Source organism: Callorhinus ursinus, unplaced genomic scaffold (assembly GCF_003265705.2).
Source record: "Callorhinus ursinus isolate GAN/ISIS: 27379988/994484 unplaced genomic scaffold, GSC_fseal_2.0 scaffold107, whole genome shotgun sequence".
In the NCBI taxonomy this organism is placed as follows: Eukaryota; Metazoa; Chordata; class Mammalia; order Carnivora; family Otariidae; genus Callorhinus; species Callorhinus ursinus.
This window is the reverse complement of record NW_027397169.1, coordinates 608658-622336: the sequence shown is the minus strand read 5'-3', so window position 1 is coordinate 622336 and position 13679 is coordinate 608658. Positions and strand designations below refer to the sequence as shown.

Below are 13679 nucleotides of genomic sequence, written 5' to 3'. Positions count from 1 at the left end.
GCTCGGTGGGGTCATCCAGGCGCAGGCGCAGTGCGGTGTTTGTCTGCCGGACTGACGGGCGGCCGGGCGGTGCGCGGCGGCGGCGGGGAAGATGGCGGCGTCCTCTCTGGAGCAGAAGCTGTCCCGCCTGGAAGCAAAGCTGAAGCAGGAGAATCGCGAGGCCCGGCGGAGGATCGACCTCAACCTGGATATCAGCCCCCAGCGGCCCAGGCCCAGTAAGCACGGCGGCGTGGGGGAGGGGGCGGGCGGGGCGGGGCGCGCGCCGCGGGCAGCCCCGCCCCCGCCGTCAGGCCCCGCCCCCGCTTCCGGGGCGCTCTTGCTCCTCCTCCTCGCCACCCCGTACCCCCTGCTGTCGGCTCGCTGGGAGAGGGTCACGGTGACCCGGGGGGCGTGGGGCCGCGGGCTCCCGGGCGGTCCTCCTCCAACGTAGGGGTTTCCCTTACGGGGCCTACGAGCCCAGTTACCCGGCCCCAGGGCAAGGCCCCCCACCTGATGACCCGCCCCCTCACCGTGATCCTCGGAGCCTATGTCACCGTCACCTACCCGGAGCCGCGCTCCCCTAATCCATGCGACCGTGACGACATCCAGATTCCTCGCAAACACGGACACCCCTTCCGACCAGATGATTTCGCTCCTGCCATCTCAGTGCCTGGCAGGAGGCCCCTCTCCCCCTTCCGCACCTGGGTCCTTGTCAGATGGTTCAGTGGATGATCCACTCACACTCACTCGTACCTGGCCCGGGTGACACCTGAGGTCATTTGACCACAGATAACTTCCTATTCCTCTGACCTCCTTCCCTGTGGCTGTGTCCGGTAATCCCTTTTTCCCAGGCTGGGACCTTGTCATTGGGCCTACCAGGCCCCCTCTCACGCACACCCTACCCACATACACCAGGTCCCCTCAGACTTCTCTGACGGGTTTCACTGCCACCATCTTGGTGACTGTCTAGTTTCTCCAAAAATACACACCCAGCCCCTGGCCTAGCAGCTTTTCCTCACCTGGACTCAAGTGACTTCCTCTTCCCTGCACACCCACACTCACCTGGCCTAGGGTTGCGTGGGGCCAGTGTGGTGATATCTCGACCTCCCAGCCCACGTACACCTTATCTCTGATCCCGCTATCTCTGTGACTGCCTCCCTGGCATCTTATCATCTGGAATCAAAAGCTGCTCCTCCTTCCCCCAGCACTCACACCTGGCCTGGGATTACCACAACCACTGTCTAGTTTCTTTGTTATGTCCCACGGAACGCCCTCCCCAAATCTCTCAGCTAGAGGGCATCAGGTCTTCACCCCACAGACCTGATGAATAGCACCCCACCACACACTTTGTGTCTCCTGAGCTGGCAAATTGCCCTCCTTTGTACTTCTTCTGTTATGATCCTTGTAGCTTATGTAGCTCCCTGTGGGGTCATCCTGGGAGGAGGGGGCACACACCCCCATATCAGGGTATTGGGGTCACTCCCTGCTCGCCCAGCCTGACCGCCCCCAATCCCTGTGTGCGGTCCACTCCTCATCCCTCACTCTTCTGACTTGGGGTAGCGTGGGTTCCTCCCTGGGGCAGAAAGCCCTCCCAGGACTGGAGGGTCCCCGCTGGGCTCTGCGGTGCTGCCTCCCCTAGCCCCGGTGTGGATGAGACAGGGCTGGGTATGGGGCCGGGGATGCCTCATGGGGTGGCTGTCCCAGGTACAGAGTGAGGTACGGTGAGGCCCACGGCGGGAAGGCCCCTGAGGAGCCCCCTTCAGGCGTCTGTGTCTGTGTCAGCTCCATCCCATGCTCCCGGTCCTCCCATTTCTGTCGGTTTCTACCCGTCTCTGCAGTTTGGTGCCTCGCGCCTCCCTCTCTTCCTCGTTATGATTTGATTTCTTTTCTTTTGGACAAATCAGTTGTTTCTGTTGTGATTTATCGTGGTGTTGTTTTTTTTCTTCCTTTTCCCCATCCAGTTATTGTGATCACTCTAAGCCCTGCTCCTGCCCCGTCCCAACGAGCAGGTACCAGCCTTTTTATCATCGTCGCTTGGACATCTGCACCATTGACCTAACCGCTGCCCCGCCGCAGAATGCCCTCCCCCACCCCCCATGCTGTGTGTGCGTGTGCGCGCCTGTCACTCTTACTTTCTCTCCTTCCACACCATCAGTGGTCAACAGTGTTCAGCCCACTTGGCCTCTTCTTCTGTGTCCACTCGCCTTCCACTCCTCCCTTCCTGGTGGGCTCAGGTTTGGACTCCCTGGAAGAGGAAGTGAGCTCCTTTACCCACCGGGAGTCTGCCGCCTGTGAGAGGGCACGTGTGCGCGCGTGTGTAAGGGGAAGAGAGAGAGAGAGTTGCGCCAGGCCGTCGCTGTGCCTGTTGATTTGTTTCAACAGCACAGCGAACACGTATCGCCCGACTTGAGACACAGCAGTGGACAGAAGGGACCGCGGGCCGCTCGACACGTGGCTGACGCTCACGGACAGTGAGCACTTTCCCGGTCTGGGAGAGGTGGGGAAAGCAGGGATGCCTTGTAGAAAAGGCCGGTTCTTCAGGGGTTGGTCAGTCGGGGAAGCCTCTGGAGAAGCTGGGGTCTGAGCACAGGCTCGTGGGAGGCGGGGAGCCGGAGATTGCAGGTGGAGGAAGCAGCCGGCCGGGGCCTGAGCGCAGTCGCTAGCGGGTCTGGAGCAGATGTGTGACGTGTGTGTGTGTGTGTCTGTGTGTGTGAGAGAGCACAAGGGACAGAGAGACAGACACCTGGGTGGGGTCTGGCCCTGTTGGCCCTTGTGTAGGTGGAACTAGATTGGGGCAGGGTGTGTGTGTGTGTGTGTGTGTGTGTGTGTGTGTGTGTGTAAGACAGCGTGGGGCTGGCTCTGTTCAGGGCTCTCGGCATATTGTCTGTATGCGTGTGGGGCTTTGTGCCGTGTCCTGTGTGTGTGCACGCGCACGCACGCGTGCATGTGTGTTGGACTGACAGCCTGGTACGTCTGTGGCTCTTGTTAGCCGTGTGCTTCCATGCGCTCTCTTGTTCTCTCTTTCCCTCTCTTTCTCACTCAGCCTCTTGCTCTCACTCTGCCGCGTGGCCTGTCACCACCTCTGTAACCTCTGTTCTCAGGGCCTTTGTGTACCTCCTCCCTTCCCCCACCTTAGCCACCCTACACCAGCCCCGCTCAAGTCCCCACCGTGTTTCAGTTTGTAGGGCCACTGGAAGCATCTGCCCCCCCCCCCCCGCCGCCCCAGAAGTGTGGAGAGGGTAGGGGTGTGGTCCTCACCTCAGAGAGGAGCTGACCATGCAGGGCAGAAAAGGGGCCCAGATACCCCCCAGGGGGCGAGAGCCTGGCAGTATCCTCAGAGAGTCCAGGTACAGGGGAGCATTGGGGGGCCCCTCAGGTGCCCATGAGGTGGTTGAGCCAGAGAGGGAGGGATTAGGACTTTGGCCGTGACAGAGGAGTGAAGCAAGGACACTACAAAGCCAGGGCTAGAGCAGCAGGGAGGGCGCTCAGGAGGTGAGGCCTCCAGGCCAGTGCAGGTGCTGGGCCTGGCCATCTCCCTGGGGCCTCCCGAGCTCTTCTTTTGCTCTGAGCAGGCCTTAGCAAGACCTGTGTCCCTTCTGTGACTGCAGACCAGGATCCTGTACCTGCTCCCTCACTCTGGATGTGGTCAGGGGTCCAGGGTAACAATGTGGGGAAAGTACCCAGATGCCAGCAGTTCAGGCATATTTGTCTCTGTCCATTGGTCACTGGGCCCACGTTACCAGGTGCTTGCAGAACTGTGGGAGGAAAGCATGGAGTGCGGCAGGGGGTGTAGGCAGAGAAGGGGGCATCAGCTGAGGGTTGTGGGAGAGTGGCAGGCCCCAGGCCTCCCGGCCAGCCATTCTCCATGGGAAGGTCCTCTCTGGCCCCACTTAGAGACTTTTTCAGCCAGTGCCCTACCCAGCTAGAGACCCCCTTCTGGAGCACCAGGGCCTCTGGGGTACGAGGCTTCGGTGGAGGATCATCTGTCTTCTCCAGGGGCCACACGGATCTCTGCTCCCACCCTACTGCCAGCCCAGCCAGGGAGGATCCTAGCCCCGCAGGAACCTACTGTTCTGTCCCAGGCCCCTGTCCGGCCTGTCTCTGCAGTGCCTCCTCTGGGCAGCTGGGCCCCAAGTCCTGGCTCCCATCTGTCTTGTCTGTCTCCTGCCCTCCCGATCCCCGAATGCCGCCTGCCCGTCCCGGGGTGCCCGCTGCCTGCCCGCTGCCTGCCCGCCTGCCTGTAGCATGCCCAAGCTGTCCGCATGCAGGCTGCTGAGAAGCCCCCACCGCCTGGCCCACTCCCCACCCCCCCATCCCACCAGCCCTTGGAGGGGCTGTGCCACCTGGATCCCCTCACCCTGAGGACACAGGCCCAACCTGGGGGCCTGCCCCCACCCATTGGCCCCAGCTTTGCAGGCCAAGCTGGGAGGCTTAGAGATGAGCCTGCTGGCTAGAGGGTGGCCCTCCCTGACCCTGGAACAGAACGTGGGGCAAGGCAGCTGGGAGCGTGGGGCCCTCGCCCAGTGTCTCCCTGGGGTGGTCTGCCTGATTCTTATTGGGCAGCCAGGGTCAGTGCTGCCAACAGGCCCAGAACCCAGGCTGATCCTGGCAGGCATTCCTTCCTCACATGGTCCAGAGTGTGGGCACTGTGGCTCTGGGCCTGCTTCCTGGGCAGAGGTGGGGAGGAAAGGGACATATCAGGAAGGCTGCCTGGCTGAAGGATGTCATCAGTCTCTGGGCCGTGATCCCGTGTCAGCATAGACTTGGGGACAGTCCCTCAGCCTCTGAGGACCACCTTTCCCTGCCAGCCTACTCCATCTTCTGCCAGGTCAGGGGGGTGGGAGAAGGCACGCTGAGAGTGGTCCGGGAGACACTAGCTCTTCCAGCCCAGTGGGGTGGGGGCTGGGGGGTCTGTGCTCGCCTACCTGGTGCCAGGGAGGGGGAGACCAGAGTCCCAAGGCCCGAGTGCCAGGTGGTAGCTAACCCCCTCTCACCCTTGGTTCTCACCCCCCCCCCCAGCCCTCCAGCTCCCACTGGCCAATGATGGGGGCAGCCGCTCACCGTCCTCTGAGAGCTCCCCACAGCACCCCACACCCCCTGCCCGGCCCCGCAACATGCTGGGGCTTCCGTCAACCTTGTTCATGCCCCGCAGCATGGAGAGGTAAGCTGTTGGGACGGGCCTAGCTGGCCAGCGGGGGGTGGGGGGGGAGGGGGTCAGGAGGTCAGTGTGGGGAGGGTCACTTCTCCTGCCCTAGGGAGGAGGGTGGTTAAATCTATGGGAACCTCTGTGTGTTGGGGACTGGGGTGGCCTCAGTTTGGCTGGGATCCTCCTCCACCGGGACCTCCTCCCTGTCCCCCCCCCCCCCAGCATCGAGATTGACCAGAAGCTGCAGGAGATCATGAAGCAGACGGGCTACCTGACCATCGGGGGCCAGGTACCACCCTGGCCCTGGCCCCCTGGGGGGTGGGCAAGACGCACCGCGGGGCTAGGCCTTGGGGTGGGGGCGGTGCCCCAGGCCTGGCCCATCCTGCAGTTCTGGCTGTCCTTACCAGCGCTACCAAGCAGAAATCAACGATCTGGAGAACCTGGGGGAAATGGGTAGCGGCACGTGTGGCCAGGTGTGGAAGATGCGCTTCCGGAAGACGGGCCATGTCATCGCCGTCAAGGTGAGCCCCGCCCCGGGTGGGCCCCCCACCCGCACCCCGAGACCCCGGCACTCCGGCACTAAGGCTCCCCTGGCCCTCCGTGCAGCAAATGCGGCGCTCTGGGAATAAGGAGGAGAACAAGCGGATCCTCATGGACCTGGACGTGGTGCTCAAGAGCCACGACTGCCCCTACATCGTGCAGTGCTTCGGCACCTTCATCACGAATGTGAGTGCGTGCCCGGCCGGCGGCCTGCACCGCTCCCCTGCCTCTCTGGGGGCTCCGCGGGGTCTCCTCCATGGCTGGAGTCCGTGGAGGGGGGAGGGGGCAGGGGCTGCAGCTGTGCCCAAGCCTCCCTGTGCTGCCCCCGCAGACCGATGTCTTCATTGCCATGGAGCTCATGGGCACGTGCGCTGAGAAGCTCAAGAAGCGGGTGCAGGGCCCCATCCCTGAGCGGATCCTGGGCAAGATGACGGTGGCGGTGAGCGGGCCGGGCAGGGGTGCAGCCGGCCGGGTCGTGTCTCCCCCCGCCCCGGGGCCCGGTCCTCCCGTCACCGGTGCCCTCCCGCTATCCTCGCTGCAGATCGTGAAGGCATTGTACTACCTGAAGGAGAAGCACGGCGTGATCCACCGTGACGTCAAGCCCTCCAACATCCTGCTGGACGAGCGGGGCCAGATCAAGCTCTGTGACTTCGGCATCAGCGGCCGTCTGGTTGATTCCAAGGCCAAGACGCGCAGCGCCGGCTGTGCCGCCTACATGGCCGTGAGTGGGAGCCGCGTGGCGCCTGGGCGGGCGGGCGTGGGGGATCGGGGCGGCGCACCCGCATCGGCCTGGGGGTACATCCTCCCCTTCTCCTGCTGGCAGCCGGAGCGCATAGACCCCCCGGACCCCACCAAGCCGGACTACGATATCCGGGCCGATGTGTGGAGCCTGGGCATCTCCTTGGTGAGTGGGGGCCCCCGCCTTTTGGGCAGCATCTCCTCAGGATCCAGAAGAAGGCGGGAAGGGAGGGGAGGAACCCGTGCTCAGCCCATCCGGCCTGGTCCTCTCTTCTAGGTGGAGCTGGCAACAGGACAGTTTCCCTACAAGAACTGCAAGACAGACTTTGAAGTCCTCACCAAAGTCCTACAGGAAGAGCCCCCACTCTTGCCCGGCCACATGGGCTTCTCAGGGGACTTTCAGTCCTTCGTCAAAGACTGGTGAGGAGCCTGCCCCCCCGCCTGGGCTCTAGGGAGGTTCGGGGCCGGACTTCTGTGGAAGCGTGGGTGGCTGTGGCGAGAGGGCAGGTGCTCCTGGCAGGGATGCAGGCAGGAGCTGGGCCCAGAGCTCTGGGCATTAGGAGTCGGGTTTGGCCCTGGCCTGAGCCTGCCCTTTGCCGCGGGAGGTTGTGCACAGCAGATATGCCCCAGTGCCAGGGGGCCTGTGCGTCCAGCCTCCGCAAGCCATTGAATTCTGCCTGCCGTCGTGTCTGCGTTTGCTTGTACCATGGGAGAGCCCCATTTACCTCTCCCACAAGCCCCTTACAATCCAGTTTGGGCTTCTGTTGCAGGCGGGATTCCCCAGTGCAGGCCTTGGGTCCTCGGGCTTTTCAGCAAGCAGCCCTGGGTCACGAGTGCACAGCAGCTCCTTCCCCGACATTCTGAAGACCCCCATCTCAGAGCCAGGACACTTGAGTCCCCAGGGCAGCCAGGCGCCTCCTTCCCCAGTTTTTATTTCTCTTTCCTTCTCCTTCAGCCTTACTAAGGATCACAGGAAGAGACCAAAGTATAATAAGCTACTTGTGAGTACTTGGGGCCCCTACCCGCTCCCTCCCACCGGGACATCCGCCCAGGGGCCCGAGCAGCCACCCCGGGGGGAGCCTCCCTCGTCCTCAGCCCCACCCCTCGGCCCACAGGAACACAGCTTCATCAAGCGCTACGAGATGCTGGAGGTAGATGTGGCGTCCTGGTTCAAGGACGTCATGGCGAAGACTGAGTCACCGAGGACTAGCGGAGTCCTGAGCCAGCACCACCTGCCCTTCTTCAGGTAGCCACGTGGTGGCGGCCAGCCCCACCGGGGGCCGGGGGCATGGCCACAGGCCCCCCTTCCGCACCTGGCCACCCAGCTGCCCACCAGGGGGACCTGGGACCTGGACAGCTGCTGAGGGCTGAGGACAGAAAGTAGGGGGTGCCAACCCACCCCCAGCCCCCTGCCCACCAGCCGTGGACAGATGGGCTCGCCAGGCCCCAGCCCTTCCCGTCCCGGGGTCAGCCGGCCTCCCGGGGTCAGCCAGCCGTGCGCGTCCCCCTGACAGACACTGTGAACGGAAGACAGCAGGCCACGAGCAGACTCGCTATTTATTCAGTCGTAACCTCTGGGCTGGGGCGGCCCCCAGGGGCCGGGAGAGCGCCGCCCGTCCCGCCCCTTCCCCCCCCAACTCGCCGTGTGCCATCCCCTCCGCCTCCTGCTTCCCTCCGCAGACCTGCTCCCTGCCTCCATCCACCCTCTCCCCCATCCCCTGTCTACCTCTCTGACTTTCCCCATCTCCCTCCCTGCCTCTGCCTCTCTCCTGGCCCATACCCGGGCTCCCCTCGCCAGCCCCCCCCCCCGGGGGACTCCTGGGTCCACCTGGGTCTCCGGCAGTGGCGAGTCCGTCAGCTGGTGTCCTCGCCCCAGGAAGGCAGGCTGGGCATTACGACTGCAGCTGGGCCTGGGCTGGTCTCTCTCTCTGTCTTTCTCTCTCTCTCTCTCTCTCTCTCTCTCTCTTTGATCTCAGGGGGTCCTTTTTGGAGTTTATTGTATTTTATTGTACTTGGTGGGGTGTTTGGGGTGGGGGGGGCAAAGAGCTTGTTCTCACGGGGTTTGTCGGTACCTTCAGAAACTTTTACCAAAGTCATGTTTAGCTGCTTGTGGTGGAGCCCCCCGACCGCCTGTGGGTACAGGCGTCTGGGGCCGGGGGGCGGGGCCGAGCCCCAAGGTGGGCTCTGGGGGCTCCTCCTCCCTCGGGGTCAGCCCTCGGGGCTGGAGACTGGCCACAGCTCGGGGGGGGGGTGAGTTGAGGACCTCAGGGGGCGTGGAGGGAGCCCGAGGGGCCGCGGCCACACAGGGTGGCCTTCAGGGAAGGCGGGTGCAGGGCACGGTGAGGGCAGCAGATGCTGCTGCGGCAGGGAGGTGGTGAAGGGGGTCAGTGGCAGGAGCGGGGCCCCGGGGCCCCGGGGAGGCAGGGGTCGAGGGTGCAAGGGGCGGGTGTGGGGGTTCGAGGACGTGTGACAGGACAGAGGTGGAGCTGGCTGAGGGCTGGGCGTGTGTAGGCAGTCACGCCCTTGGAGTGCCCCTGAGCGCCCCTCGACTCCCCCAGAGCTGGCCAGTCCGCCCCCCCCCCCCCCCCCCCGCCGCCCTCTGCAGCAGCCGGACTGGGAGGGGGTGTGTTTCCTTTTTGTTGGTGATGCATGCAAATTAAGTGGACAACAAAACAAAACAAAAAAACAAAAACAGAAACCCACAGAACCACAAAACCAACCAACACCAAAGGTGAGGAACTTGGCCGGACGGAGCGGACGCAGTCTAGGCCTAGGCATCACTGTATCCTGTCTGTCTTGTGGACTCTCGTTCTGCGCCAGACTCACAAAACGCCGCATGTTCAAAAGTCCTCGAGTTCTCTGCTCTGTGTCCCCTGCCCGGGAGGGAAACGGCCACCTTCTCTTGCCCCGGTCCCCTTTGTGAGGGGATGGGGGCAGGGTGGGGGGCCCATAGGCCTGGTCCCCCACCCTCCCTCACCTGGCCCAGCCAAGGAGGGGAGGGGAGGCGAGGCCTTTGTGGGTAGCTGGAAGGTTCCGTGGCTGGGCCCAGGGCCAGTGGAGGCCCTGGGCCAGCCACCTGGATTTATTTTTATTTAACTACTTTCTGTTTTGTGAGTGCGTCTGCCCGCCCCCGCCCCCCTTCTGCGTGAAGTGGGGGGGTTCTGGGGGAACCTCTTCTCTGCCTCTTTCCTCTGCTCTCCCTCCGTCGCCAGTCACCAGCCATCCTTCTCGACCAGGCAGAGGGGGGAGCAGGTGGGCGGGCGGGCAGGGGCCTGGGGTGGCCTGGCCCAGGCCGCCGGCCCACGACCCCTTCCCCGGTCGCCAGTATTCCCCCAGCCCTTTTTAAAAACGAAATGCCCCCGTTTGTAAATCCTTAGACGCTTGAGAATAAAACCCCTCCCTTTTCTTCCACGGAGTCTGTGGTGTGTCTTGAGCTTGGCAGACCAGGGCAGCAAGAGGTGGGAAAGGGCTGTGAGGCCTGACCTTTGGGGGGCGGGGGGAGCCGTGCCATTCCAGGGGATGGGGCCTCTGCACCGGGGGGGGGGGGGGGGGGGGGACTGAAGCCCAGCCGGGCCCGGAAGGGTGGTATTTGTAGTGAGTTGCTGCATATCAAGCGACCAGTGTTGCCAGACCTCCCTCCCCACCACCCCACCAGCCACAGGTTGGCCAGAGAGGAGCCCTTAATCCCTGGCAGACCTTGGGCGCTGGCTCTGATGCACACCCCTCAGTCCACCGCCCCCGCCTCCTGGGGTGGCTGCTCAGCCAAGGACAGGGCTGCCTGCCCACCTGCCGGGCCTGGGTGCCATCCGGCGGGTGGCTGCACTCCTGGGGCACACTTCGGCGCCGGTCCAGCATGCTGGGTGCCACGCTCCTGCTGCTGGCCCTGCTCCCCGGGGCCGCCACCTTGCCCAGCGGACCGCCTGGTACGTAGAGGCTGGGGACACGGCCCATCAGGCTGCCATCCCCGTGTTGCCCTTTCTTGGCTCCACCGCCCCTATGCCCTGCCTGGGGGAACGGGGGGTGGGGGGGCAGGTGGGCTCTGCCTCTGTCTCCCGTCTCCAGATCCTTCTCCTGGACCCCCAACTTCTTCAGAGGCCCCAGCAGGTACACTGAGGCCAGTGACCATGGGAGAGCGGTGTACCGATGCTTTTAGGAAACGTGTGGGGACCGTCCTGAGAACATTATTTGACAAGGATCCCAGCGGAGTGCCTCCCTCGGGCAGAGGGGGTGTGGGTGCGTGTGGGTCCCCACCCTGTGTTGCTGCTGCGCTCGGTCTGGGAGCGAGGAGCCTGGACAAACGGAGAGGCGGGAGACCCTGGTGGCCCGGCTGGGCTCCAGCTGTGCCAGAGGGGCAGAGACGGCGCCTTCCTTCTCCCCTTCCCCATTGGTCACGGTAACCTTGGAAAGGAAAGGGGGGAGCAGCACCCTCCCCCAAGCGGGCGCTGGGCCCCTTGGGTAGCTGACCTCACCCAGCCGGGCCGCCTTCCCCGCCGCGCCCCGGGTCAGGCACCCTTCAACCCTGCCCCGCCAGGGAGTCCCAGGTCTGCTGTGGGGGGGAGAGATCCAGGTCTGGAAAGGGGGGCTCCTCCCCAGAGGCGCGCAGCTTAGCTCCCAGCCTCGGCTGCTGGGCTGTGGCGGCCCCCGGACCTTCAGGGGACGTACCATGCCTACTCTGCCAGCAGTGAAGCCGGCGCGGAGCCCAGCACCGAGCACCCGGGAATCCCTCACCGCAACAGCACCCTTTTTCCAAAGGAGGCGGGAAGGTTGCTCCGCTGGCCTGGAGGGGCTAAGGGGCAGCGCGACCTGCTTCGTGTCACCCTTTCTCCCCGCCAGCGCCCCCATTCCCCGCGGCGCCCGGGCCCTGGCTGCGCCGACCCCTTTTCAGTCTGGAGCTGTCGGACGCGGAGGACGCCTTCCCGCGCCGCGCGGGGCCGCTCGAGGTCCCGGCCGACAGCCGCGTGTTCGTGCAGGTGTGGAGGCGGGGCGCGCCGGGGCCAAGGCGGGCCGGGTGGGGGGCGGCCGTGGCTGATCGCGCCCCCGCCCCCTAGGCGGCCCTGGCCCATCCGTCTCCGCGCTGGGGCCTGGTCCTGCACCGCTGCTCGGTGACACCGTCCTCGCGCCCGGCCCCGGGGCCCGCCCTGGAGCTGCTGCGCGGGGGCTGCCCCGCCGACTCCTCGGTCGTCCTCCCACCGCCGCCGCCGCCGCGCCCGGGTGCTGCCGGGCCCGCGCGCTTCAGCTTCCGCCTGCGCCCGGTCTTCAACGCCTCGGTGCAGTTCCTGCACTGCCAGCTGAGCCGCTGCCGCCGCCTCCGGGGAGCCCGCCGGACACCTACGCCTCTGACGCTGCCACCGCCATCGCTGGTGCGCGAGCGCACGGCCGGGAATCTGGGCGCCTGGGCCAGTCGCGGGGAGGGGGGGGCCTGGACACAGGCCCCCCCCCCCTCGGGCTCTGAAGGAAGAGCCCCTTGGAGCTTGGGGATCTCGGGGGTCCGACGCTTTGGAGGCTGGAGACGGGGGTCCCTCGGAGCTGGGGAGAGTCGCTGGGTCTCGGGCTGGTGGCTGGGCTCAGGGACGGAGAGGGAGGCCCGTGAGGCTCTGCCTAGGGGTTCCCCAAGGGGACAGGGAATGGACACCGGGCTTGCTCTGGGATGCCTTGGGCGGAACTCAGAGGTCCCTCCAGGGCTGGGTGGCTGGATGCAGAGGCGGCCAAGGGGCCGGTCGGGTATCTAAGGTTCTCAGAGAACTGGGTCGTGTGACCTTGAGGGGCTGCAATTTGGAGTCCTCACAGGCTGGGTGGCTGGCTGCTTGTACATCTTAGGGGCTGGGCTCGCGGACCTCTCGGGGGTCGGATTTCCAGGAGTTCACTGGTGCGACTCCTGGTCGCAATAGAGAGCTGGACACGTAGACCTCTAGGGAGCCCCGGGGACAGGTCCCTGAATCCTGGGGCCTGACTGCCCATCTCTTGCCTCCTCCTCCCCCCAGTGTCTGCCTCAGGATGAGGCGTGCGCGGGCGCCGGCAGCGACGAGAGCCTGGGTGCCGACAGCGCCCACCTGCACACGCTGACGCAGCCCATCGTGGTCACAGTGCCGCGGCCACCCCCCAGTGAGCGCGCAGTTCTCCGCAGGGGTCGGGGAACGGGGGGTGGGGAGGACATCTGGGGCCCGGGCCCAGTCCCTGTGTCGTACTTCCCACAGGGCCATCCAAGGGCGTCCCCGGCAGAGCCGTGCGCCCCGAGCCTCCCGACCCGGCCCCGGCGGCCCTGGAGCCTGCGCCCGTGGTGGCGCTGGTGTTGGCTGCCTTCGTGCTGGGCGCCGCGCTGGCCGCCGGGCTCGGCCTCGTCTGTGCGCATTCAGGTACCAAGCTCCGCCCGCTGGGACTTCCGCCCGGCCCCCAGCCTATCCCCGCGGGTCGGGACCCCGGGTCGCCGCGACCCAGCCAGTGGAGCCCCGACCATCCCCAGACCTGCCTGCGCTACGCCCGCGGCAGCCCCCAGGGGGCGCCCTTGCCCCGGCCCAGTGCGCAGCAACCCCTAGTGCTCCGCAGCCTGCCTCTCCTTTCCAGCGCCCCCAACCCCCGGTCCGGCCCCGAGGGACTCGCCCAGCGGCCCCCAGCCCAGGAGGCCCCAGTGAGGCAGGTAAACGGGGGGGTGAGGAGGGGAAAGGGTTGTAACGTGGAGCCGGTAGGACAGCTGAAAGAGGGAGGTGATGATAATGGCGTTTTAGGCTTTCCCTGTGCCGGGGAGTGTTCGGAAGGTTTCGTGCCTATTAATTAATGTAATTCTCATAACAACGTTCAGGTAGATATTATTATAATCCCCACATTAGAAATGAGACACATGAGGCACTCTCTGAAGTAACTTGTCAAAGGCCACAAAATTTGGTGGAGCTGGAATTCAAACTCGGGCACTGGGTCACCCGTGGCCAACTTCGGGCTCTGTGTCACAAGAGGGGTCCTCAAACCTCGGACAGACACTAGACGAAGAGAATTCGCGACTCAGACCTAGCACCCACCCTCAATCCCGCACACAGACTGACGGAGGAGGCCAATGATCCGCTGGGAAGGGGGTGGCCTGTGTTGTGTCCTTTCCTTCGCTCAGCCCGGGTAGCCCCTCCGCAGGGATGGCGCACCCCCAGCAAGGTCCCGAGACACACCAGCCACGGCCTCGAACCAGGCCCGCCAGGACTGCACCGGCCGCGGCCGACCTCGGACCCGACGGGACCACTGTCTCTGCTCCGAACCCTCCCGCCCCCGCTGCGCTCCTCCACGCACCCTCCCA

At 65.1% G+C, this 13679-nt stretch overlaps 2 protein-coding genes across 3 annotated transcripts; both read left to right on the top strand.

Annotated features, from left to right (window-relative positions):
- Nucleotides 1-9814, top strand: MAP2K7 (mitogen-activated protein kinase kinase 7). Of its 2 annotated transcripts, XM_025863076.2 has the most exons (12): nucleotides 1-215; nucleotides 1941-1988; nucleotides 4999-5140; nucleotides 5348-5414; nucleotides 5533-5646; nucleotides 5732-5851; nucleotides 5997-6104; nucleotides 6207-6386; nucleotides 6489-6569; nucleotides 6681-6823; nucleotides 7359-7404; nucleotides 7519-9814. In XM_025863076.2, exons 1-12 carry the CDS (start codon nucleotides 92-94, stop codon nucleotides 7651-7653), a joined length of 1308 nt encoding a protein of 435 aa, XP_025718861.1. In that variant the 5' UTR covers nucleotides 1-91; the 3' UTR covers nucleotides 7654-9814. The 2 variants fall into 2 exon arrangements, with proteins under 2 accessions (XP_025718861.1, XP_025718862.1); XM_025863077.2 differs by lacking the exon at nucleotides 1941-1988 and having other exon boundaries at nucleotides 3-215.
- Nucleotides 9815-9925: 111 nt separating this feature from the next.
- Nucleotides 9926-13661, top strand: TGFBR3L (transforming growth factor beta receptor 3 like). Its single transcript, XM_073889459.1, has 7 exons — nucleotides 9926-10326; nucleotides 11237-11373; nucleotides 11452-11763; nucleotides 12385-12505; nucleotides 12598-12756; nucleotides 12965-13037; nucleotides 13432-13661. Exons 1-6 carry the CDS (start codon nucleotides 10257-10259, stop codon nucleotides 13030-13032), a joined length of 867 nt encoding a protein of 288 aa, XP_073745560.1. The 5' UTR covers nucleotides 9926-10256; the 3' UTR covers nucleotides 13033-13037; nucleotides 13432-13661.
- Nucleotides 13662-13679: the final 18 nt, after the last annotated feature.